This window comes from Pseudorca crassidens, chromosome 15 (assembly GCF_039906515.1).
Source record: "Pseudorca crassidens isolate mPseCra1 chromosome 15, mPseCra1.hap1, whole genome shotgun sequence".
NCBI classification, from domain to species: Eukaryota; Metazoa; Chordata; class Mammalia; order Artiodactyla; family Delphinidae; genus Pseudorca; species Pseudorca crassidens.
In genome coordinates, this window is record NC_090310.1 from 12,543,580 (window position 1) to 12,569,662 (window position 26,083).

The following is a 26,083-nucleotide window of genomic DNA, read 5'->3' on the forward strand; positions in this document are numbered from 1 at the left end:
CCAGGCTAGGCAAACGTTGGGCGCTGTTTGCTGAGTGCCTTTATTGCCTTTGCATAATTTATGAGCTGGAGGGGTTGACCATCATTCGTCTCTGCCAGGGGCTGGCACTCGAGGCTCCAGAGAGCGGAGCTGTAAATTGGATGGTGCGTTCCTGCTGAGCTCACGGCAAAGTCCTCGGGTCAGTATGGGAATTTAATACCAGAAATGGAACTGTTTTCTCAGCGCGCCATGTGGGCCCCAGCGCAGCACAGACTGTTTTGGCAGACTCTGTGACTGGCCTTGTCGAGGGGCTGTCACTCACCCGGCATGTTGTGTGGGGAGCCTGAGCATTTTTAATCGGCTTGGCATCCGTGCTGCTTCCATAATGGGTACCAGTAGGTCTCAGTTCTTCACCATATGCTTAACTCTGGAGACAAGGTGCTTCTGGGTATATCAGTAATTACTTGATGCAGAATTAAGTGGACCTTGAAATTAGAACTGGACTGTTGGAAAGCAGGAAGCTCGACACTTTGATAGAAATAACCATTCCCAGGGACATCCCGCTGTTAGGGTGGGGGGAGGGGCGCGGACAGTGGTGATTCTTTGCCCCTGCTGTCCTCCCCACTCCTTCTAGCCCCTGCACACCAGTCCTTGGGGGGGCGGGCAAATCCTCTGCCTCGGCCTTCAGCTGCCATTGAGTACCTCACAAGGCGGGCTGTGAACATCTGGGGAAATGAGCCTGCCTGGCAAAATCCTCTTTTCTCTTGCACACCCCTCCTGATTCATGCTTTGTCACTCTTGAAAATGTGCCGGAACTTGGGAACCTCAAGTTAATTCAAGGCAATGGAGAAACTACACAGTCAGGAGAACGGCTGCTCTTCATCCGTCTGCTGTTGGAGGCCTTCAGGGTCTTCATCCCACCCATTTTCTTTCTCAGCTGGCCTGACTTATTGTAACAGAGCAATCGCTCATCAGGCAGAAGAAAGTAAGTTAAGACGATCCGAGGTTGGGAGCCTGGTTGAAGACAATGCAGTGGTTAAAGCACTGTCACCAAACCTCTGATAAACCCGTGGTATTGAGGAACCAGTGGGAAGAGCAGAAAATGTTACAGCTCTCCAGGCCATGAGGTTGCTGTGTGAGTTCCTGATGCTGATTGTACAGACAGCTTAGGCTGGAAAGAAGTAGCCCCCAAATTGAATCTTAATACAGCAAGATGTCCATTTGGATGGGGGTTTTGTTACTTTGCACTGAAAACACCCTAATGGTGGTTTAAACAATAAGGTGACTTATTGTTGTCTGAACGAAAAAGTCGGGAGGCAGGCTGCTCTGAGGTTGGTTCACGTGTCTCACTTGTGCCAGGATTTTTCTTCCCTTGTTTTTGTACTTCAGCCTTTGGCTTCATTTTTGCAAGATAGCTGCCACAGATCTGGACATCACATCCTCATGCAGTGATGTTCAGAGGAAAGAGGCAGTGCTTCCTGCTTTTCTCCTTTTTTTTGAGGAGAAAGGGGTTTTCCAGAACCTTCAGCAGACATTTCCTCAAGGCCCAAAAGTGGGTCTTACGGCCACCCTTAGCTGCAAGGAAAGCTGGGAAAGAGAGAATATCTGGCTTTTTCAATCTCGAAATGTCAGGAGAAGGTACAGACTAGGGAGAAGGGGGTTGTGAATGGCTGTGGGTGTGGAGCCAGCAGTGGCTGCCCTATGAGCACATGTATTTCCTGTTTCTGTTCATAGCTGCATCAGCTCCCTTGTCCAGGTGGCCACGCTAAAGAACCTTGGCATCATCGTAAACTCGTCCCTCCTACTTGCTTCCCACATCCATGTATTATCAAGCCCTGTTGGTTCTCCCCTCAGAACTGCTCCGCCATCTGCTCTGCCCTTTCTCAAGCCATGCACCGTGCTGGTCTAGACACTGTAAGGGTTGCCAACCCGGCCTCCCCGTGACCTGGGCCTTTCCCCACGGCACACCATCTCTCCTCCACCCCACGGAAGATTCATCCTCACGGAGTAGGTATATCTCTGATCACGTCACACTGGGTACCTCGACTGTGACACTGAAAGCTGCTCAGGGACCAGTCCTGCGTCTTGACTGAATGTCTGAGCAGCTTGCGGCGCTCATCAAGGGCTGCTGCGTGAACGAATGGATGTATTTACATGCTGAGTGTTTACTCTGACAGAACACACCCGCTTTTTAAAAATCAAATACTGGAAACAGGCGGTGTGAAAAGTGGTTTGGGGGCTATCTGCCCGGGGCCTTGAATGCCACTTGAAGGAGTTTAAACTTCATCCTCAAGAGGAAGTGTCCTGTGATGGTGAAGGGGGCAAGCTGCAGACTCACATTTGGTTTGAGTTCAAGTTCAGTTTTACGATTGCTGCGTACTCTCGTGACTCTCGCAAGTTACGTCATCTCTCTGTGCTTCAGTTGTCTCACTTCTGAAGTGGGGGTGGTAAGACTCACTTTCTAGGATCTGTGGAAGACTACATAAAATAATGGAGGTAAAATGCTTAGCATGGTATATAGCACGTAGTAAGCGCTCACAAATATTAGTTATTATTACAGAACTTGCTTCTCTGTTAAAATCATTTAGGTCTCAGTCTATTAAACTCGATTAACTAATATTAAGTCTGTTAATTCCATGAGAGCAGAATCTTTGATTCCATTTTCATTATAGCCTGTCATAAGGCTTAAGCTTTCAACACATATTATTGGAGAAATTAATTTGTCATCTTAATGACAATCTCACCCAACATCATTATTTTCTTTGAAAAATAAGGAAATAAGCTTAGCTGGGTGGACATACTTGGCCCAAAGATACAAAACTGGGAAGAGTAGAGAGAGGACCTAAAAAAGAAAAAAAATATCAAATATTAGATAACAAAACACTCTTGGTTTTTAATAAAATTTGTGTTCTTTTTTTTTTTCCTTTCCTTCTAATGAGGAACCCAAAGCTTTGAGTTAACTATCATTCTCTGGTCTTCTGAAACCGAAGTCAACAGTTGGAATTTGGAATCTGTTAGATACGGTGTGAGTCTCCTGCCCTAAAACTTTTTTTTTCTTTTTTGCCCATATCATTGATTTGTTACCCTGACCTCTTGTTCTTGACATGTTTTTAATAGAGAATATTCCCTCTTTTCTCTGGGCGATCACAAGTGTGAGCCTTGCTGAACGTGTTCTGTTTCTTTCAAAGCCCAGATGAGAGAATGAAGGGCCCAAAGGTTTACCTCTTTTCCTCTAGAAAAGCACCAGGAGAGAGAGAGAGGGCTCCGTTCACATTAGCTGAAGGTAGAACATCTCCATTAAGAAATTGATTTCGCTCTGAATCCCATTGAATAATCTTGATTTACCTTAGTCTCATGGCCCAGTTGGCTCCGCCGTGCAGCAGGGGGTGCTCACTGGTGTGACCAACTGACCACAGAACGAGCCACGGAGCACCGTCATCAGATGAATTCAACAGAACAACTTCTCGGCATTTTGCTTCTGTTTCTGTTTACAGCACTTGAGCTGAAGAAACTTTTTAGCTCAGACAACGTTTCCTATTTCCTTTACATGTCTTGCTTTTTTTTTTTTTCTGTAGTAATAGCAAAAACATACTCGATTTTTGCACTAATGCTTCTTCTCTTGTCTTCCTTTTCAGTGTGACAGCGATAGTGACCAGGAAGAGAAGGTAAGCCCCCCTTCATCCCCCCACTGTGGGCATAGTACACAAGCACCATGAACACCGCGTCTCCCTCTCACAGCCTCAGGGCAGGGGATGCCAGCTGCATGTTGGCAGCACCCCTCTTCTGCAGAGACAGGCTTTATTCACACAGTGACATTGCCTGTGATAAGAAATAACATTGAATTTGTGAGCCCCACTTTTTAAAAGTAAGCCCTTTAATGTTGCATATATGTGACACTATGTTTTCACTTTATAGAAACTTTTAAAAGAGGAAATTGTTTATTTTAATAGCCATCTGATTTTTCTTGTTTTATCCTTGATTGGAACATTAAACCTGCTAGTATGTATGCATTTATAATGTCGTTCCTGCATGTCTTTTACTGACCCATATGCTTCTTCCTGCTTTTCTGTACATATCGGTCTTCTTGATAGAAATGTTAATCGTCTGTTTCTAGGAGTGTCTTCATGCGGGGAGAGGTGGGCCGGGGCTGTCAGGCGGGAACCACTCTCTTCTCGTCCAGGTGGGTGGTCGGGGGGAGGGCACTCCTTCCAGCAGGTACACGCTCTCTTTCAAGGCTGATGGCCATCAGCCTCTTTGTATCCAGTTCGACACGGATCAAGAAAAGGAGCTCGATTTGGGGGCTTCCGGAAGATAGGATCACAACCTGGTAAAGTGAACATTCTGCCGCCTGAAGCAAAGGGATTGTTTGTCTGTTTGGTCTTTCTTTCTAGCTGTCCCAACCCCCCAACCAAATTTCTTTCCAATTTTATTCCCACTCTATGTATTTTGAAAAGAGTTACCTGAATACCGTGATTTCTATATTGCTTGGCACCAAGAGGGAGGTACCAGTCCTCCCGTCCCCAGCTTCTGGATCTGTCCCGCACAGCTGGCTTTCCTGAGCCCTGTTCTCTGACTCTCACCTCCTACGTGCTGGCGGATTTGACTCAGAATCCTGTGGTTAGTATTTGGTAGGATCTTTCCGTCAAGCCTAGAATTCTCCCTCCTTCTCTGCTGCCAGCCTCCAAGAGAGATCTAAAGGCTCTTGTTCTGTGCTGTCGTTAATTTGAATTCAGCATATGTAGCCCGTTATAAAATGCGAGACATCATCATTTGAGCAGGTCAAGCATATTCAGATGAAGACAAATGGTGCTTATTTGATTTCCTTAAAATCAGGAAATGAAAAAAGTGCTCTCTGGAGAAATCATGTTCTGCCTGACTTGGATGATAGACCAATGCATGTCCCCGAGATAAGAGCAGGCTCTCGCCTTGAGGTTTTTATCTCTGAAGGACGGCTAGGACTGTCAGCTTGCTGACATGTGCATTATCCATGTCATTTTAAACAAAGTGACCTATGGAAGGGTGTGCTGCGCTGTGACATGGTAATGGGCTGTTGGATGACAGTGAACGTACACACTGGAAAGGGGGCTGTGGATTATTCTTTTGTTTAACTGACAAGTAGGAGCTTCCTTTCTCCAGCCCCCAGGAGTCCTAGCTCCTTGGAAGTCGGTCCCCCAGTGCCTCAGGCAGCCAGTGGGTCGTGGGTGCCAGAGGCACGTAGGGGCTCCGCATTCAAGCGAGCTCGCTGGCCCCCAGAGCCGTCCGGGCCACATCCCACAGGGCGGTAGTCATCTCGTTCCATCAGGCGTCGCAGGCATCCGGGGAGGGACTGGTACTTCTGGCCACTGCTGGAGATCTTTTCCAGGTGATCGTTGATCTCCCTTTTCCAAGTGAGTGGTACTTCTCCAAGGGGACGAGGCTTCCTCAAGCTTTCACAGCCAAGCAGACCTTCCTTCCTTAAAAGGCAGTGTGACTTCAGGAAGTGTCACCGTCTCCAGCAGTGGCAGAAGGCGGCCAGGACGTTCAGTTTTGCGTTCCACCTAGGTGTCCTGATCAGCAGTGTCAACCTAGACTGCGCTTGCAAAAGCCCCGGGAGCTGTACGAGTCCTGATGCCTGGACCGAGTCCCAGTCCATTGCCTCAGACTCTCTTCAGGTGTCCAGCAGCCCCTGTCTAGATGATCGCTAACTCTGGTAATGTCGAGAATTATCAGCGCCGCCTGTGCTTTTCAGAGGTGTCTGGGGGCCAAGGTGTTTCCTGCATCCTGAGAGCACCACAACTAGTTGTTTGCTGGGATCTGAGTCCCTGAGTCTTTGCCACCCAGATTTTCGCCTCTGAGTGTGGGAAGCAGCGAAGTGTCGGCCCAGAGGAATGGGCAGTGGGAAGGTAGCCAGCACCCACGGCTCCAACTTCGGGGTGATTTCAGGACAACGAAGGAGAATAAGGTGTCCATAGGCAAGTCCGCGGGAGGAGTGATGACGGGGCACAGAGGGCCGTTGGGAGTGGTCCTCTGACATGTGTGCATTTCCTGCCTTGGACACCCCAGTCGCTTTTCCTGTGGACCGTGGTGGCCCTGCAGGTCCTCTTCTTCTTACTCGGGAGCTGCTTCACAGCGGCACTCACATCATCTGTCCCTGCCCTGCCACCCGGCTCTCCTCCAGAGGGCTCCCGGCAGGAACAGTCAAGACTCTGTAATTGCAGTCGTGCCTGCTTGGCCCTGTTACAGTTAAGACTGTCAGGCTTCCCCTTTTGGACTGAGATTGTCTGGTGTTTATCATCGACTTTAACACTACCCTCCCAGACTTCTCCTCCGAGCCGGAGCCTGGGCCCCTGTCAGCCTCCCCTGTGCCGGAGCCTCTTGCCTGGGCCCCCCTCAGAGCCCCAGACTAACATGGGCTGCTTTCATGTGCTGCTTGGAGGGTTCGCATTCAAATTTGAATTGCTAGTGGTGGAAAAGATGCCACTCCGTGTCCTGGGACGCCTTCAGCAACCCCGCCAGGGATGCTGTCAGAGGCAAAAGTGAGACTTGCAAGGACCCGCTGGGATTTCTCTCAGGAAGACCTGTCATTCTCTTACTCTGTAGGGATCTGCAGAACTGGCGGTCTAAAGTTAGGGTACTGTATTTCACACAGCTGACTGAATTAGGATAAACTCTGCTTTCCTCTGATACGAAGCTGTAATTTATAAAATGATACCCTTACTAATTAACATGGAAGGGACTGCGAAAGGGGCTAGAAAAGCAGAGCTTTCCATAAGTGCAGGAGGCATTCTTATACATGGAAGAGGCTTGATGAGACACTGGGCAAACATCCCTTACCCTCCCCTCACAGCCACGTGAATACATCTCACGTTAATGTCAGCGGACCTGGAGGACTTTGGTACAAATTGGGTGGAAGATTAGAGAAGGCTGGAAACACTGCGTCTTAGATGTGGGACTGTTCGTCTTTGCAGTTAGTGCAAAGAAAAGAGGCAGCACTTGACACCTTAATCACCCAAGTTAAGCAATTATTCCAATCCCCCACTGGAAATGAATTGGTATCATGAGAACAAAGAGGCAACATGCATATTTCCACATATTTGGCCTATATTTTCTCTTGTTTCCTCTCTTTCTCTACCACTGGCAGCAGCCTATTGTGCTAAGAAACACCCCCCGTTTGGTTATGAAATCAATGTGGAGATGAAAAATAATTCTCTTTCCATTTACCCTCTCCCTGTGTATTTTGTGGGCCACGTGACAGAGCTGGTTGGAAGGTGTAGCGGCCAGTGGTCAAGCACTTGGGCCTCCGAGTCTGATGGCCTGGGCTTGTTTCTGACGGTCCCTTACTGTCCTGGAGCCATGGACAAGCCTTGGTTCTCTCATCTGCCAAATGGGGGTAACAACAGCTCCACCTAGAGTTTTGTAATAATGAAATTGGCTCAGTGCCTGGTCCGTAGTAAGTGCTCTGTAAATGTTAACTTCCACTAGTTTTCCTTGGAGCGCAGGGAGGGAGAATCGCTTGGGGAAGGAGGGAGGCTATCTTTCTCTTCCAAAAGCTCAGGATTTGCCAGAAAACCTGCCAGAGGATAAGAGGTGTGATTTTTTTTTTCCACTGGAACCCGGGGCTCAGCCTTCATCCCCTAGGGCACTTCTTCCTGACACAAGCTGAACGGAAGTGTTGTGAAATTTGGAAGGGTCCCCAAACGATGATTTTTTAAATTCCTTACCCCAAACACCAGGCTTTCCTTTGGGCGCAACCTGGAGTCAAGAGCAAGCATGCCGGCCTGGGGGGATCAGATGGTGATGAAGTGGGTTGTACAGCCCTCGTCCCACAAGCCAAACACTGTCAGTTCCCAGATACCCAGCACAGGAGAGAGGGTCTGATGCAGTCTATCTGGGGTGGGGGCCACAGCATCTGTATTTTTTTAAAAGCTTCCTGATAATTTTTATACAACTGGTTTTGAGCACTACTACCTTTTTACAGATGTCAAAGAGAAGCATTTACTTTCCTCTGTTTAATGCTTCTAACATTTTGACAGCCCAAGAGAAAGTCCTGAAAGCTATAGAGGTGTCGTGTGTGTTCGCGCACCCCACGTGCTTATGTTTGTAGATGTGTGGTGTATACTGCATGCAGTACACACACACACACAACCTCTTCATAGATATGAGCCGTTCTCCTGTTCCTCATGATTTTTTTTTTTTTCGGTACGCGGGCCTCCCACCGCCGTGGCCTCTCCCGTAGCAGAGCACAGGCTCCGGACGTGCAGGCTCAGTGGCCATGGCTCACGGGCCCAGCCGCTCCGCAGCATGTGGGATCCTCCCGGACCCGGGCACGAACCCGCGTCCCCTGCATCAGCAGGCGGACCCCCAACCACTGCGCCACCAGGGAAGCCCCCCTTATGAAGATTTTAACACTACACCTGATTGCAGCTTCCTGTCTCTGGGCTTTTAATGATTGGAATGACCACCTGGAGGAGGTTGCTTGGTCCCCGTGTCTTGCTCACCAGTACCCAGGACAGCCTGCTGGGACGCTGGCTAACTGCAGATGCAGAACCACAGAGTTCCCATGTCAGCTCCCTCTCCCTTAACATGCAAACAATTTCTGATGCATTCTAATTTTTTAATTCAAGCTAACTTTGTTGTGTTTGATCATTTTGTATTCACTTGTGTGAGAAGGGGGCAGTTTCTAAGAAAAGCAGCAGAAAAACCAACAGAGGCTTGTGTTCCTAATTCAACACAAACCACATGCCTAACTTGGCTCCTGAAGGACTGAGAAACTGCTGAGCTGTCAAACTAAAGACAGGGCGTGCGGCTTGTGCTTATAGTGGAAGAGTCCCATCCCTCGATCGGCCACGTTTCACACTTGGTAAAAATTATGCACCCTCAGCAACATTCCACAAACTCAGAAGGCCTTCGTTGTTGCTTGTAGAACCCGCATCCTTGGTTTTGAAACAGGACATGCTCTGATCAGGAGACAGCTTAGAGATGCTGTCCTACACTGCAGATAGAGAAAGGAATTTTCTCCTCCCTTCCAGTTTCATAGCAGCAAAGCGTACAAGCATTGCCCAGGAGAAGAGTAGGGACCCAAGTTCTGGTCTTTATGTCCCTAATGTTCAGTAATGTTCATTGTTTTGCAAAATTTGCGTTTCCTTTTTTGGATACTCATCTCCCAATGGAGGGGATAAGTGAAACAACTTCAGAAAACTGGTACTCACACCTGAGTGCACCTCATATCAATCCCAGGATTTATCTTCTGGGCTCCCAACAAATTTCTTTTATAGTTTTATTTTCTCATAAGACACTTCTAAGCCATTTATGAATTTCCCACCTCATTTGGGAAATTTCTGCAGTTCTTGGCTGAGTTTCAAGGGCTGTTTTGGATGTCTGACTCCCATGATGCCCATCCACTCGACCTCCAAGATTAGGTCTGGGTCAAAATGACACTTTATTGTCCTTCCAACATCGCCATGTTTCCAGTTGGCTTAATTCCATCCTATCCACCAAAAATTCCTATTGATACCATCCTTGGATTTAATTTCTACTGCATATTATTTTAAACCCTCTCATTAAGTTCTTCTCTTTGTCCCATCGTAGCGTTTTCATGCCAAACCAAAAATTGCTTCACTCACATTAAATGTGCATATAGAATATCTGTCCATTACAACCATGTCATATACCTGAAAAAGACACAGGTTTCATGTATGTATATATACATTTATTTATTTATATAAATATATAAGTATTCAGATTATTTATTAAATATAAATCAATAAAATGAATACTTGAGTTATTGGAAATTGGTCAAACATCTTCAGCTAAACTCTTGTTTCTTAGAATGAATAGTGAGAGGAACGGGTTCTGGATGTTCCCTTGTTCTCATGGGTGGGTAATGGAGAAGGACACTCAGAAGACCTGGTTTATCATTTCTCACTAACCAAGTGTGTGGCCTTGGACAAATTACCTAATGTTGCTGAGCCTTAGTTTTGTCATCTATAAAATGGGGCTGGAGTCAATGATGCAGCTTTGAACATCCTCATTTTCTATGTAGCTATTTACCTAGGCTCCAACAACACAGCAGACCCAGAGGGAAATGTACATGAGTATATTTTCTCTTTGCCAAGGTAGAAGGAAGATTATATAAAAAATTTCTCCATTCGTTCACCTCTCTCAGATTCCTAACAGTGAATAAACATAGTGTGGACGGGTCCAGGCACATCTGTGTTGACTCTTTCAAGTAACTAAAGGAAACTTACTATGGGCCTCATGTCTAAACAAAGGTCATTACCTGTTTGTTGATTCTTTCATTTAGTCATTCACAACAACTCACTTATTTTTTTTTTTCAAGTACCTACTGATGAACCAACATGGACTTGACAGAGTTGCTTGACTCTGTTGGGTCTGTCACCACGCACTTGCCAATAGGCAGCAGAGCAGTTAGTTTAATCTTATTCCTCAATTACCCACATTATTTAGGAGAGCATGGGAGCTAGTGAAGAACTAGTTGACATAGTATGTTTCAAGAACTTACTTGATTGGTGAGTTAATAATGAGTATTATTTGACCTATAAAAGGAATTCTTCTGGAAACGTCCAGTATTGAATATATGATTCTACGTTCCCAGAGAAAAGATCAGCTGCTTTCCCTTAGAATGAGCCATTGGCTTGGATTTTATGGCTTAGCTGAAGGGAATGTCGCAAAGCCAAGGAGGAATGAGGTGGAGGGGGTGGCTTTCAGCCTCATGAAGTGGACCATGAATCCTGAGCCACCTGAGAGGGAGGTCCTGAGCAGGGGCGTTAGTACTGGTGATGCCTTTAACTGGCGGCTTGTCAGTGAGTATGGCCTGGACCGCTGTTTGGTTGTCAGAAGAGGCTATCTTACTCTACATTTGGGTTGGAGAATGTTTGTCCTCATTAAAGATGTCTGAATTTCTTTTTGGTCACACACATGTGTATTTGTGTGTGGGTGTGAGTGTCTTAGTTAATCCCCCCTTGGCAACTTCCAGATGGTGATCTATAATTATGGGTGATTACTCCTTGTAACTTTGCCATACCTAGGTATGATAAAGATAATAAAATCTCTGTATTATAATGCATTCGTAATTAGCCAAACTTTATACTTTCATAAGTCCCCAAATTCAATACGTGAATATTATTTCTTCCTTTTTTTTTCCAAAGTTACAACTGGGAAGATCAAATTGGCCTCCTTCTAGAGCTTTTCCCTATTGGTTCTCATGAGGGTCATGTTGAGAAGTACTGGCTCTATACCTACTAACCAGAGTAGCTTTCTCCACTGCTGTTCCAACCCCAGGTGTGGTTCCTAGTCTGCCAATTATATGCATGTTTACTGAGACAGTGAAATGGAGCATTTGAAGTAAGGACTGACCAGGAACCCCTGGCATGGGTGGTTGTGGTACCCAGGGCACTCAGTTTGGGCTTCATCTTTCCTCGTTGGGACCCTTAATGATTTTTCAACTCCCTAATTTCTTGGTTAAAAACAATGTAGATGCTCCTCGTTTATGAGTAGCAGGGAACAAATGCGATTAGGATCAATAATAATAACGAAATAATAAGATGAAACACTACTTTACATTGTAGAGAACATTGTGTTATTCAGAACACTTTTACATGTGCTGTTTTATATGACCTGCTTGTTTATTGTGGGAATCTACGTGTATCCCTAGATACTTCACTGTTCGTCATCTGCAATGTGCCAAAGTCGATGATAGGTCCTTTCAAGGACTTTATCTTCTCAAGCACGTGTCATTTTACAAATAAAGGAAATGAAACTTCAGAGCTGAGAGGTAATGGAGCTGAGATACACAGTGTCTTAAGATTCCAGGCTCTGGGCTCTTTTCTCTATATACGAGGATGAGTTGGAGTATGCCCAGAGGTGCCATTTGAGAATCTTTGCCACCTTCCTGTCTGTGCTGCGCCCTCCTTGTGCTACGGGAAACCTGGATTGTATCTACCTATCCACCCACAAACCCACCAGCTTCTAAAAATCCAAAAGTGACAGTTGCTCGATAAACATTGGATAAATACAAGTTGGGTCCACTGACAACTCAGATGTACAAGCTCTTCTGAAATGTGATTTTTTTTTTTTTTTTTAACATGGGAAGCAGTTGTCCAAGGTAAGGAGGCAAGAACTACAAGGTATATGTTTTTACTCGTACAGGTGAGTGGCAGTGTCAGCTTGTGGGCCACCATGAGTGATGACAGGGAGGCTGTGTCAGCCCGCAGACAAGCCTGGGCCACGTTTGGTCAAGACACTCTGTCTTCTTTTAGTGTCTATCTATGTGTAAACACTTAATACCTTCTTAACTCATTGGCTCCTAGCAAGCACCCCACACCTCGTATATGTCTGACACTTCAGTGGGCGCCCTGTAAATATTAGTTCTGTACCTGGCAGTTGCTTTGTTGATTATCTGAGTCCCAGAAAGGAAGAGGGTCCTGTCCCAGTCACCCAGGCAGGTGGGGAAGTGCTGGACCTCCTGGTCCAGAGCCTCTTGCATCTCGTACGATCTCTCCAGACTGTTTTCTTCCCGTGACCAGCACAGAGGAGAAGGGTCATGGTGTTACCGCAGCTCCTGAACTGCGCCCCCAACGCGATTTCACTCCGTGTTCTTTGCTGCCTCAAGAACCCTCTTGCGCACCCCTAGACACTGACTCCCATCCCTGCAGAGGGTCTCTGGATCCATCAGGATCACAGGGCCTTTCCTTGTCTGATGGCAAACGCTGTTGGGGGTGTTCCTGCAGCCCGAATGGTGGTAGATACCCGAAGCAGCCGTCTCTGTGTTAAAGATTATGTCTTTGCCACTAAGGGGAGAATATAGTGTTTATCGGCTCGAGTGCGTGCCGGCTGAGCTGATTGCAGCACAGCACTCTGTCAGCCAGTGATTTGTCCTGTCCTTTATCATCTGTGTCACTCAGCAGTGTGCTGGCAAAGGGAATGGATCACCCCCTTCCCTTTTTTTGTACCCATTTCGTGTAGAAAATTTGTATTTACTTTGGGAGTGTAATTTGTTCCTCATGGATAATGTGACCCTGAGCGGAGCTGGATCATGGGTTAGTTGAAGTGATATTTTCCGCTAATGGTAGTCGTACATCATTGCTGTCAGCTCGGGTTAGGAGGCAAGCACATTACAGCTCCATTTTACCTCTGCAGGCATCTGGGATTATTTGCCATAACCGAGTATGACATGACCACGCTACAGAGTGCATTAAAATTTTACTGCCTTCTCAGGCAAGTTCCCTGGCTCCAGCGTGTGCTTCAGGCAGGCAGTCTGACGGGGAGCCCAAGGGCCGTGGCTTCCTGCACAGACGTGCTGCGGGGAGGCTGTCTGAGCAGGGGCTGCTCTCCTCATGCCCTGAGAAGGGAGCCAGGGAAAGAATGATGGGGAGCCAGGCTGTAGGTGTGTGTCTCTGGACATCCCCAGCCGGCAGGTGAATGGCTGCCTTGTGCGTACAGGCAGGGGCTGAGCACCGTACCCACTGCACCCTGTTCCCTCTCCTTGATGCCTCACCCCCAGGCGTAGGTTGGCAGCAGCTCCTTCTCCGAGCAGAGCCCAGGGTAATACGCGCCAGGCCCTGCCAAGCCTTGGGCTGATCGTTACTGTCCTTGTCTGCCTGGGATCAGACGAGAGGAAGGAAGCATGGGTCCTCGTGTGATGGGATCCACGTCCATCCACGCAGCCTGATAGTCTCATAAACCCAGTTAGAAACGTTGACCGGGACGTTGTACACATTATTTCAGACAGTCTTCACACCAACCCACCAAAATATAGGCACAATCACCCCTTTCTACTTAGAAGGAAATGGAGGATCAAAGAGGTAAATTACCTAATATCCTAACGGTGGCAGAGGTGGGATTCTTACCTTTTATCCAGATCTCAATGACTTCAAATTTTAGAAGGTTTCTAGTGTTGCATGCTATATAGAGATAATAATAACTATTATTTAAATAGTGTGTATGTGTGCTTTACGTGTATTGACTTGTGTAATCCACACTACAGCCCTAATAGGTAGGTGCTGGTGTTGTCCCCAGTTTACAGATGAGGAAACTGAGTCACGGGGAGCTTATGTAACGAGCCCAAAGTCTTGCATCAGTTGGTGGCAGAGCCAGGTTGTCTGGCTTGCAAGGCAACACTCCTCACCACCAAGCTCTCCCTCGTGCCACATTCTGATAAGCCTGAGGACTGACAGGAAGAGGCCAGGGAGAATAGTAATATGTTGGAATAAAAGGAAATGTTCAAACAGCATTTTATCCCTTTCAGTTGTAATTCCAACATCCAACAAAATATTGCTCAAAAACGATGCTCTGTGATGAGCTTTAATTAAGTAATAAGTCCCATTTGCAGTTAGTACATTACTTGCATGCAAACGGTGCTTCTAAGGTGCTTGAAAGGCATAGATTTTGTTAGGTTAAGGGTAAGCAAAAGGCCCGGCAAAATGCCTCGTTCTTTCATGTTGCTTAGCATCCTCTTTCTTATTCTTATTGGAAAGGCTTAATAAACTTACGTTGAATCGTGTGCTTAAAAGGACAGTTTAGGCTCGTCTCCCAGTAATGAGTGGGACGCAGATCAGGGCCCACTCTGCCAGCCAGTAAAATCATCACAAATTCCATATCGGTGGGTCCTGAGTGCTGGACACCAGAATGTTCACACGAGCCTGCAAGTGTGGACATTATCTTTTGTTCCACTATAGAACGACCTCTCTCCACGTCTCCGGCCCCATCATCCCTCTCTCTTTGGAGCTTGAGATGTCCCCGCTCCCAGACAGACTGGCCAAGCTGCTCTTCCCCTTGGCTGTATGTGTGGTGGGGTCATAAATTCATGAACTTATTCAATAAACCACACATAAAATGAGTTATACCTTGTACCCTCAGGGCAATGTTTTAAATGCTGCAGCAGAAGAGCCATAGATACGCATGGCTTTTCTCATTGAGAAATTTGAAATTAAGTTATCGCCCTAAGAATCGTGCTCCCTGACCCCACTCCCCTCCTTGGGCTCCCAAGCACACACAGGGATCTTCCCTGTTAGTTGGCAGTAGGTCCAGGGGACTGACCTGATTTTCTCCTCTGGCCCTAGAGCCAATCACTCAAGTAGTAAAGGAGAAGAACAAAAATATTGATCAAGTCACTGAAAAGTGATTATCCCTCTCAGCTGGTCTGTTTAGAACGCAGCAATAATTCTGAATAATGTGTTCCCCAGAGACAGCGCGGCAGCATGTGTGGACGACTTACTTTGTTTATGTAGAGTTACACCTGTACCCTTACCGCTTCCCGAACCTCTAATGGTGTGCAGTTAGGCCCTCTTTAAGACGAGTAAACAATGCAAAAAAAAATGCAGTTTACTCAACAAATCAATGACAGAGCATTTATTCATTGTATAAAGGATTCATCAACCTTCTGTAGCTAAATAAAATACGTGATTTCCACATTTTATAGACTTACCACAGAACTCCTACAAGAGCCTTCGTGAAGCCATTGGCTCATTTTAAAGCTCTTAAGATTGAACAACTTGGGCTGTGTTCATGTTAGCAGGGTTTTGTTTTGTTTTTAAGATTCTTTTTTGTTTCGAATAACAGAAATTAAATTCAAACTAAAAAATAGGGAAACGTATAGACTTTTAGGAATACAAGTAAGTGTTGAAATAACCAAGCCATCAGAAGGGCAGAGCTCTGCAACTGGGCTTCAGTAGCACAGGACAGGGGATGAAGTACCCTCCCTGTCTTGGCTCTTCTTTCTGCACAACCCATTTTACTGTTGACTGTTTGTGAGACTTGGTTTCTCCTGCTGGTAGAAATCATGAACCATCCTCCTGAGCGTGGCACCTTTCGGCTTCAGCCAGTGGAAGAGAGACTGTCTCCTCTCCCACTGCAGTTACTAAAATCCAAGGATAGGATTCTGATCGAGTCGGGCTGGGTTGCATTCTGGGGACGGGTTCTCTGGAAAGGACTGTGGATTGACCTAGCTGAAAGTCAGGTGCTCGTGCCTGGATCAAGCAGCTGTGGGTAGAAAGACAGGGGCCATGTTGTCCAAAAGTGCTGCTCTGGCGGAAAGTCTGTATGGAGGGGGAAGAGGGCCCAGAAAGGCGGGAGAGAACAACGTGTCTGTGAAGCACACCCTGACCTTCCCGCCAGGTGGGTCAGGCGCTCACAGGCCCTTCTTGCCAGCTGCCAAAGCTGCCTTGACCATCATCCAAAGTGAGCATTTAATACTGATTACAGGCTCTGAAATATGAATACGTGTTTTCAATTATATACAGTAGTTACCTAGATTTTCATAGAATTGTCTTAAGTGCCATGCACGGATTGGGTCGATCTTGCTTAAATTAAGCTATTAAAAGTTATAGAAGAGCACAGGATTTTATAGAGGAGGGATTCATGTGTACCTGTATTCAGAATAGCCCAGAATTCATTAATACTTTAGATATAGTAGATGATGAGTTATCGCCCAAGTGCAAGACAGCCCGTGAGAGATGCAGCGGTCTTTGACGTCACTGAGATGCCAGTTAATAAACTACTTATCCAGGCTACAAAGTGTAACTTACTCGCCCAAAGGAATTATGGTCATCCCAGAGTACCTAATTTGTGTCCAGTGAGGGGCATCGTCAACTGTAACAGGCGACCTTGCTGAGATGATTTTCCAAAGCTTGGAAGTGAATAAGCTCAGTCATAGCACCTTTCGCTCATAGTTCATGGCCCTCACTACGTGCCGAGCCAAGCACTGTCCTGGGAACTAGGAGTGGAGAGATGACAAAGATATAACAAGCCTTCAGAGACAGAGGGTCTAAATGAAGAGAAAGCTGTGAGGTACCTTGATGAATTATTAACCTGCCCCCCAGCCCAGTGCACGCTGAGGAATATAGCATGACGTCTGAACCATGCTGTCTAGGAGAAGAGGCATTTGGCTTAGATCTTGCTGAAACACATGGTTGTGGGTGATTGCTAGGTGGCAAGGAGGGTGCAGACTCTAGGCAAATGGGGTTATTATTTGCAAAGAGCGAAGAGGTGTGAAAGTCTTGGTATATGGAGAGAAGCTTATAATGGAGAAAGGTTCATGGTAGGGGGTGGGGGCACTATACGTGACTATAAACATAGGTTGATATAAAAAGCTCCGTATAAACAGACCTTGTATGGCAAGATAAGAGTTTAGACTTGATCCAGATGGGAGCCCACTGGGTACTTTTATGTAGGTAAATGACACATCAGATTTGACTTTTTGTTTTTCGTTGTTGTTGTTTGTTTGTTTTAATAAATTTATTTATTTTATTTATTTATTTTTGGCTGCGTTGGGTCTTCGTTGCTGCACGTGGGCTTTCTCTAGTTGCAGTGAGCGGGGGCTACTCCTTGTTGCGGTGCGCGGGCTTCTCATTGTGGTGGCTTCCCTTGTTGCGGAGCACGGGCTCTAGGTGCGCGGGCTTCAGTAGTTGTGGTACGCAGGCTCAGTAGTTGTGGCGCACGGGCTTAGTTGCTCTGCGGCATGTGGGATCTTCCTGGACCGGGACATGAACCCATGTCCCCTGCATTGACAGGCGGATTCTTAACCACTGCACCACCAGGGAAGTCCCAGATTTGGCTTTTTGGAAGAGAATTCTGGTAGTGGTGAGAGGATGAGGTGGAAGGAAGGGAGACTTTGTCCAGATGACCGAAGAGAATGTTGTCATCATAGGCTGGGTGAGAGGTGACAGGGGCATCTCAACTAAAGTAATGGGAAAGGGAGGAGTTAGATTTTGGAGGCGTTTCTCTTTTTTATTTATTTATTTTAATTTTTATTGGAGTGTAGTTGATTTACAATGTTGTGTTACTTTCAGGTGTACAGCAAAGTGAATCAGTTATACATATACATATATCTACTCTCTTTCAGATTCTTTTCCCATGTAGGCCATGACAGAGTATTGAGTAGAGTGCCCTGTGCTATACAGTAGGCCCTTATTAGTTACCTATTTTATATATAGTAGAGTATATATATCAATCCCAATCCCCCAATTTATCCCTACCCCCCTTACACCCTGGTAACCATAGGTTTGTTTTCTACATCTGTAATTCTATTTCTGTTTTGTAGATAAGTTCATTTGTACCCTTTTTTTAGAGGAGCGTTTCTAAAGTGGAATTGTCATGATTCTGTGACCACTCGGATGTGGGGGTCATGTTTCAAGCAGGCTGACTGGGTGGGTATTGATGGATATCACCGGTCGGAGACTGAGATGGGGGATACAGAGAGCATGGGTTTGGGGCGTGGCTTGCAGGACCCTCTGCTGCGTGGGTTCAAGAGACCGTGCACATTGACAGTGCAGAAGTGAGTAGAACGATAGGTTAGTGTCTGGGAGCCCAAGAACCATCTGATTTTCAGAGATAGTTGGAGCTGTGGGATCGAGTGGGAGCCCAGCCAGAGCACTGAGAGGTTGTCTGCATGTAATTTAGGGAGAAATAGATGAGATGATGATAACCATTCAGAACAAAATAACTATATTAATCATAGCACCTGATGTTTGTGTAGGTTTCTTTCAATGATACACTGAATGACTTTTGTTTTAGCCACGGGAAAACATACATACATAACATAAAATGTATCATCTTAACCACTTCTAAGCATGCGTTTCAGTAATGTTTAGTACATTCACATTGTTGTGTGACCTGTCTAGTTTTTGTGCCAAGTGTGTTAAAGCACCATACAGTAGCTCATTTAAACCTGTAACGAACACCCTGGGGGAAAGAACGTTTAATCTTAATTTAACAGCCAAGGAACTTGAACAGGGGATGAACTGAGGCAAAAGCTAATGTTTTAGTGATAATACGTCCACGCTTTCTCTGATCAGTATAGGAGCGGCACAACATCATCGTTAGTGACATAGCATCTACCTTCCATTGGACCCAGCAGTAACTCACTTGTATCCTCAGACTCCGTAGCTTTCTTTAAGAAAACCAAAGCAGGCTCATTCCGGGAGCTCAGCTTCCATGCTCTGGTCTGTAGGTGAGAGAGAGCTGATTCACCTTCCTTGGACACGCAGGATTAGCCAGTCTTGAAGACCAGTGCTTTGCAGCAATCCCACCTGGGGCCACTCGTTAGGGCCTGGCTGGCCTGGCCTGTCAGAACAGGAAGGGCCCTTAAAGACTAGAGCTCCAGCCCCCTGGCTGCCACACACAGAGGCAGAGGAACAAAGCGGTGGTGCTGGTGGCACAGGAAGCCATCTGCTTCGGGCTGCTTCAGACCGGAAGCAAGGTAGGGGCTGCTTCCATTGGCTTAAGATAAGGAAAGGAAAACATACAGCTAGCAGAACCATTCCTCCTTCACACTGATCTCAGAACCCAAAAGGAGACTGTGCAGAGAGAGGAGAGCTGGGTGTCCCACCATTCTCCTTATCCTCTTTACTTGAAAGTGAAATAATCAGCCTCTAAAAACTCAGCTGGACTTGATGCCTGCTGGGAGCCAGCTTCTCGGACTCCTCCTCTAAGTGACCCAAAGTTGTTCCGCAAAGGCAGAGCTGACCCTGGGAGCAGTACAGGGTGAGGGCTCCCGAGTTCAGGACCCCTAGGCTCTAACACACGGAGCCACCTTGACCTTCAAGACCAGCTTCAAACAGCCACAACATAAGTGACTGCTTGTGTGGTAGGTACGCAGACCCCCAGAGGGCCCACCTGAGACAGCAGTTGCAACCTAAATTCTAACATTAAGGTAATCCTTTACGAAAGTACGTGGTGTTTGAGGGGTTTTTGGTTTGGGGCATTTTTTTTTAACTTTTTTATTTTGAAATAACTTTAGACTTATGAAAATAGTGTAGGAAGTTCCCATATACCCTTCACCCAGCTTCTCCTAATGCTGTGTCTTTTAAAACCATAGTACAGGGCTTCTCTGGTGGAGCAGTGGTGGAGAGTCCACCTGCCGATGCAGGGGACGCAGGTTCGTGCCCCGGTCCGGGAAGATCCCACATGCTGCGGAGCGGCTGGGCCCGCGAGCCATGGCCGCTGAGCCTGCGCGTCCGGAGCCTGTGCTCCGCAACGGGAGAGGCCACAGCAGTGAGAGGCCCGCGTACCAGAAAATAAAAAACAAAAAACATAGTATAATTATTTAAATCAGGAAATTAACCTTCATATGCTACTGTTAGCTAAATCTACAGACCTTATTCGAAGTTCACCTGTTTCCACAGTTGTGTCCTTTTTCTGGTCCTGGGGTTCATCCAGGATCCCACACTGCATTTAGTTGTCGTATGCCTCCTTAGCCTCCTTCCATCTGGGAAAGTTCCTCATTGTTTCCTTGTCCTTCATAACCTTGACATTTTTCAAGAGTCCAGGCAGGTTATTCTGTGGCCTATCCATCCTTCGATTTGGGTCTATCTGATGTTTTCTCTTGATCAGATTGAGGTTATGCCATCTTGGCAGGAAAACCATGGAAGTGATGGGCCCTTCTCAGTGCATCACGTCAGGGGGCATGTGAAGTCTTCCTGCTGGTAATTGCAACTGGGATCACTCAGTTAAAGTGACATCTACCAGGTTCCTCACTGTAAAGTTACTATTTTTTTCCCTTTCAAGTTAATTAGGATCTTATGGGTAGATATATTGAGACTATGCAAATATCTGTTTCTCACCATACTTTCACCCACAATTTCAGTGTTCATCAGTGCTGCTTGGCCTCAGTAAATAGACTGTGGTCTTTGCCTAATGGTAAGACACGTGCTTTTAAACTGGCCAAGGTGTTCTGTGTCTGGTTGAGCTCTTCACGATACGATAGCTAGCCTTTTGTAGAAAGACCATGAACTGTGCAGTCTGCAGACCCAGGCCATAGCTCCAAGAGGTTGTGGTCCTGAGGGACCCTGTGGAAGTCAGACAGCATGAGGTCTACAAAGCAGATGGGCAGAGGACGTGCCTAGAAAGGTAAGGTGGTGAGATCCCCATTCCACTCCCATTGAGGTAGTCTATGTGACTTGACCTTGGGAAATTTACTTAATGCCTCTGAGCTGCTAATGTTTTTGTTTTTTAATCTGGATACAAAACATCTAGAATGATATGGCCTGTAATAAGTACTCAGTAAATTTCAGATTTCAGTCTCTTCCACACAGTTACCCCCACCACTGCTTCCCCAACCCCCATCCCCGCCAAAAACCAAAACCAAAAAAAAAAAAACAGGCCCTGATGCACATTAGCATTGAATCCCTTACAATCAAGAAGTCAGTCAACTCCCCAGGAGCAGATCTCTTAAGAAATAGGACCCCAAATGTGTATGTCTTGAAGAAGCAGAAGATCAGAGAGAGATGAATCATGGCCATGTCATTGGTCAGTGAAATTTGGAAAGGGGGGCCCTGCAGAGAGAGATTCAGCAGGAAATCACCAAGCTTTGGAGGAGCAGGAGATACGCCCCAAAAAAGCATGTGATGGGCTCCAAGTGCAGACTGATGGCAAAGGCAGCCTTTATAATCTATAAGTAGATTTCACCAAGGTTCCTGCTCTACTTAAGCTCCATTTTTCCTTTTGAGGAGCCTTTTAAGTAAATTTCTGCTGAATTTGCCCCTATTGTATAGAGTAGGATTTCTTAAAAGTCTCTTCCCCAACGTCTGGGCCCTTCTCTCCCTCCCTGCCTCCTCCCTATCTTGGACTCCCAACCCCAAGAGATGTTCTTTACAACGTTGCTAACACAGAACCTCATGTGTGATGTGTACCAAGGAGCTGCCACTTTCTCTGGTCCCAGCAGGTGTTCAGAGTGTCCTGTGTACTTAGGGCTGAGGGCACTGAGGAACCTGCCTGCCAGGGTGGCCGCTCCAGTGGGCGTGGGCATTGGGTGCGCTGCACCTACTCACCGCCCGTGAAGCAGTGCTGGGGATTTTAGTGGTAGGTGTACTCTCTGTAAGGTGGCAGCACCAAGGTCAGTGAGGCTGGGGTCAGGGAGATCTGCCGGCGTCTGTGGGTCCCCAGAGGTCTCTCTCACGGTGAGACACGGGAGCAGTCCCTGTGTGAGTCCTCCGAGTACGACGGAGAGATGGGTTGAGGACGCGTTTGGTTGTAGTGACAGAACGCCTCTCGGTGGCTTTGGCGGTGTATTAGTTTCCTGTGGCTGCTGCAACAAATTACCACAGACGTGGCGTCTTCAAACAGCAGAAACGTCTTCTCTCCCAGTTCTGGAGGCTAGAAGTTCAGCGTCATTTCCACGGGGCCAAATCAAGGCTCCATTAGGGCTGCAGCCCGTCCAGAGGCTCTAGAGGACAATCCGCCCTTTGCCTCTTCCAGCTTCTGCTGGCTGTTGGCTTTCCTCTGCCTGTGGCCGCGTCGCTCCAGCCTCCACCTCTGTCTTCACATAGCTTTCTCCTCTCCTGTGTTCTGATCTCCCTCCGCCTCTCTCTTACGAAGGCACTTGGCATGGCATTTAGGGCCCACCCCGATAATCTGAGATAATCTCCGCATCTCAGGATCTTTGCTTATGGGTCACATAAGCAGAGACCCTTTTTTCTTACAAGGTAACATTCACGGGTCCTTGCAGAACACATACAAGGCAGGCAAGAAGGAGGCAGGTGGTCAAGGGCCTTTTACGTCTCTGTGGCTAGAACAGTCCATTCCAGGGACAAAGGGAAAAGCAGGTACCTGGTAAAGAGGGCCTGGATTTCCCTGCTTCATCGTGACTGTCCCTGGGCATTGGCATCGTGCTGCCTTAAGAGTTCTGTTAGCAAGAGAGAAACGGTGGGAATAGCTTCTGGGTAAACAAACAACAGTGACAGTCTCAGAGGGTGTGGGTCTCCAGACCTTCTGATGTGGTCAGATTGCAAAGTCTGAATGAGTATCCCCTCTTGTTTTGTGGAGGTGACACTATTTTAACTTCTCTGTTTAAACCTTCCCTGCTCAGTCAACCAATAAACCACCATAGTTGTTGAGTTCCTAATTCTCTACCCATCTCTGGGATCCACAGATGAGGAAAGTGAGTTTAAGGTTTGGACTCAGAAGGCCTAGAATTCATAACCAACTGCTGGCGTGACTTAAAAACCATTGACCCTCTCTAGAGCCTCAGTGGAAGTGTTCCCTCCCAAGGCTGTGGTGAAGAGGTGAAATGCAGTTTACAGGAGTTACTGACACGATAGTTGTTTTTACCGTTGTCGGTGTTAAGTGGGGCCCACTGCCGCCTCCCAGCTCTGACCAGGTTTAGGGAGTTGGATCCCCTGTTGATTCCACACTCCCTTCTCAGCCACACCCACCACAGATGCTCAGACACGTTCTGTGCACTAGTTGTTGTCCTTTGTTTGTTTTTTGGCCGCGCCACTCAGCACGTGAGATCCTAGTTCCTGGACCAGGGATTGAACCCATGCCCTCTGCAGTGGAAGCGCAGGGTCTCAACCACTGGGCCGCCAGGGGAGTCTGTGTTGTCATTTGTTTATCTTCATTTTCAAATTTTGACTAGGAACGCGCCTTTGATGCTGATGTTGACACCACTCTCACTACGTCCCTGGGTGTAATTCCAGTAACAAATGGAGAATATCAGGGGAGTTGAGGGCACTAGGATGTCCTTATCACATTCTAGACCGCGGGGAGAGGGGACGCTCCTAATTTTGCACTTTGTTTCCACTCGTGCTTGTGGTTAGGCCTGGGCCACCCTGTCCCCGGTGGCCTTGGTCCTGGACATGCGGATGGTGATGACAAGGACCAAAGAGGAGGAGCACAGATGCCCTTAGCATCTGTGCCAGCCCCAGCTCTTTCATCTGATCAGATTCAAGCCCAGGGTGGCAGCCTGCAGAGCAGAAGGAGAGATGTAACACCTGGGCAGGTGGCTAGACAGGAACGTGAGCGTGGAAGGAGGGTCCCCACCTGGCCACACACCACAGTCACCCCTGAGGCGCCACAGAGGGACGCTTCAGCATTTCTGGGGATTCTGATGCCAGAGTTTCCAGGTAGGAAGTTTCCAGGCGGAGCGCAGGAAAGGTCTGTATTTCCAAAAGCACCCTCAAGGCTTCTGATGCACCATTCGCCCAGCAGAGACACAAGTTTCTAGGAAAGAACGACGAGCTTGGGGTCAGGCAAACCTGGTTTTGGTGACAATCTTTGTCACTTACCTCATGCCCTCTCAACCCCGGTAGCCTTAGGTTTAAAGCTGGCCTGAAACCTACCTCCCTGGGTTGTTGTGCGGATGGATAAGACAGGCGAGCAGGTCGCAGGCGCTTTGACAAAACCTCGGTGTCCTTCCTCACCCAGCACGGAAAGCCCGCAGTCAGCCTGGCTTGCCTCAGCTTTGGTGCCCCCACCAGCCACTTACCACCAAGTCCATCCTCATGGAAGATTTACACAGCCCTTGGCCAGATTGTTATTCTGATTAACAACCACTCCTAAAAGCTTTTACTCTTCTTTTGGTTAAAGAGAACTCTTACTTAAAGAGAGTGTACTTCTTATCCTTGGCAAATCGTTGTAAATTCTTGTGGTGCTCACTGTGATAACATCTATCCAAATGAACATGTTTGCTCTGAATGCAAGTGTCATGTGTAATTTGGGAGAAATTCTATTGTCATTGAGCATTAATTAATGCCCATTTACTGTAAAGTGGTCAGAGACACCAGCGTCAGCCAGATTTGCAAATCACAGAGAGAGGATGGGAGAACTTGGAAGGGGCAGGAGCTGCTAGCCGGGCGGGGTTGTGACTGAAGGGGTGGCCTGGGCAGAACCCTCCGTGGAAAGGGCAGGACCACCGCTCCTTCCAGAGGCAGGCCTCCGCCCCCAGGCCTGGAACACTCACAGCCGGAGACGCCCACACAGCAGGGCCGCCCACCTTCTCTCCCGCCACCTTCCTGACCTCTCCTCCCAGTTGCAGCTGCCCTGGATGTCAGTTCTGACCCTGGTTTCACCTGGCTGCACGTGGACAGCCAGGGGACCACGGAGCATGAAGTGTGATTTGCTTAGAGCCCTGCAGCCTCGTTCCCCTGCCCTGTCCCCCTGCAGCCCGGCCTGGGGACGGAGGCTGCGCGGGAGGCCTGGCAGGTGCCGCTCTAGAAGTTGTCTCCGTCCCTCGGGGAAGCTGTTAAGTCAAGTGTTTATGAACAGCCTCAGTTTTCTTCAGATGCCTCCTCCAGAGAGGGGTGTGTGTGTGTGTGTGTGTGTGTGTGTGTGTGTGAGTGTGAGAGGTGAGCAGAGCTGTTTGGGGTGAGGAGACAGCCATATTCCCCCTTTACAGCCGGCAGCACAGCGCACTGCAGACTGCAACAGCTGTAGGCCTGTAACTTGCACCTCAGTTTTCTTATCTAGAAAAGGGGTCGTTTTACCCACCTGACAGGATCGTCTTAGTGAGTGGGAGTACGTGCTGCATCCACAGGTGGTGCTTTGTAGTTCCCGCCTTAAGTCCGGAAGTCACAACGGTAGGCATTTCCTTTTCTTTGTGTCCACACCTCGGCCACGTGCTCCCTCCCTGGAGCGGGCCTGGGGGGCCTTTCTGCCCGATGGGGGGCAGCTCTGAGCGCAGGACCAGGGCCAGTCACAAAACCACGCGGAAGCAGCTCTGACTTCTCTGGTCCACATCGTGGCACTGTTAACATTCAGTGAGCTGACCATCCCTTCTTTTCCTGGTGAGGAGAAGGTGTCTGGGTATCTAGTTTCTCCTCCATCAGATGGACTGGAGTGTGCGCAGGATCCGTCGTGGTGGGTGACACACTGGTCTGTCTCATGGGGATGTGTCGCTTACAGAGATGCATATACGTGATTTTTTTTATAAATTTATTTATGATTTTATTTATGGCTGTGTTGGGTCTTCGTTGGTGCGCACAGGCATTCGTCTAGTTGTGGCGAGCGGGGGCTACTCTTCGCTGCAGTGCGCGGGCTTCTCACTGCGGTGGCTTCTCTTGTTGTGGAGCACGGGCTTCAGGTGCGTGGGCTCAGTAGTTGTGACTCGCAGGCTCTAGAGCGCAGGCTCAGTAGTTGTGGCGCACGGGCTTAGTTGCTCTGCGGCATGTGGGATCTTCCCGGACCAGGGGTTGAACCCGTGTCCCCTGCATTGGCAGACGAATTCTTAACCACTGCGCCACCAGGGAAGCCCCAGGTGCATGATTTTAATAGATTCCAGTTAGGTGTGCATAACTCAGGTTTTACTGAATGCCGTTTAATCTTTCTCTGATGATTAAAAGGCCCTTCAGAATCGTCAGCATCACTATGGGGAAGAGCCCTTTTTGTTCCGTCC

The 26,083-nt window shown here is 47.6% G+C and overlaps 1 protein-coding gene across 4 annotated transcripts in view; it reads left to right on the forward strand.

The window, feature by feature from the left end:
- AUTS2 (activator of transcription and developmental regulator AUTS2) overlaps positions 1-26,083 on the forward strand; it is a 1,117,705-nt gene that overhangs the window by 793,058 nt on the left and 298,564 nt on the right. For all 4 annotated transcript variants that reach the window (XM_067705960.1, XM_067705961.1, XM_067705962.1 and 1 more), the window contains one exon: positions 3,615-3,644. In XM_067705960.1, coding sequence (XP_067562061.1) covers positions 3,615-3,644 — 30 coding nt within the window. The remainder of the gene's footprint in view (positions 1-3,614; positions 3,645-26,083) is intronic.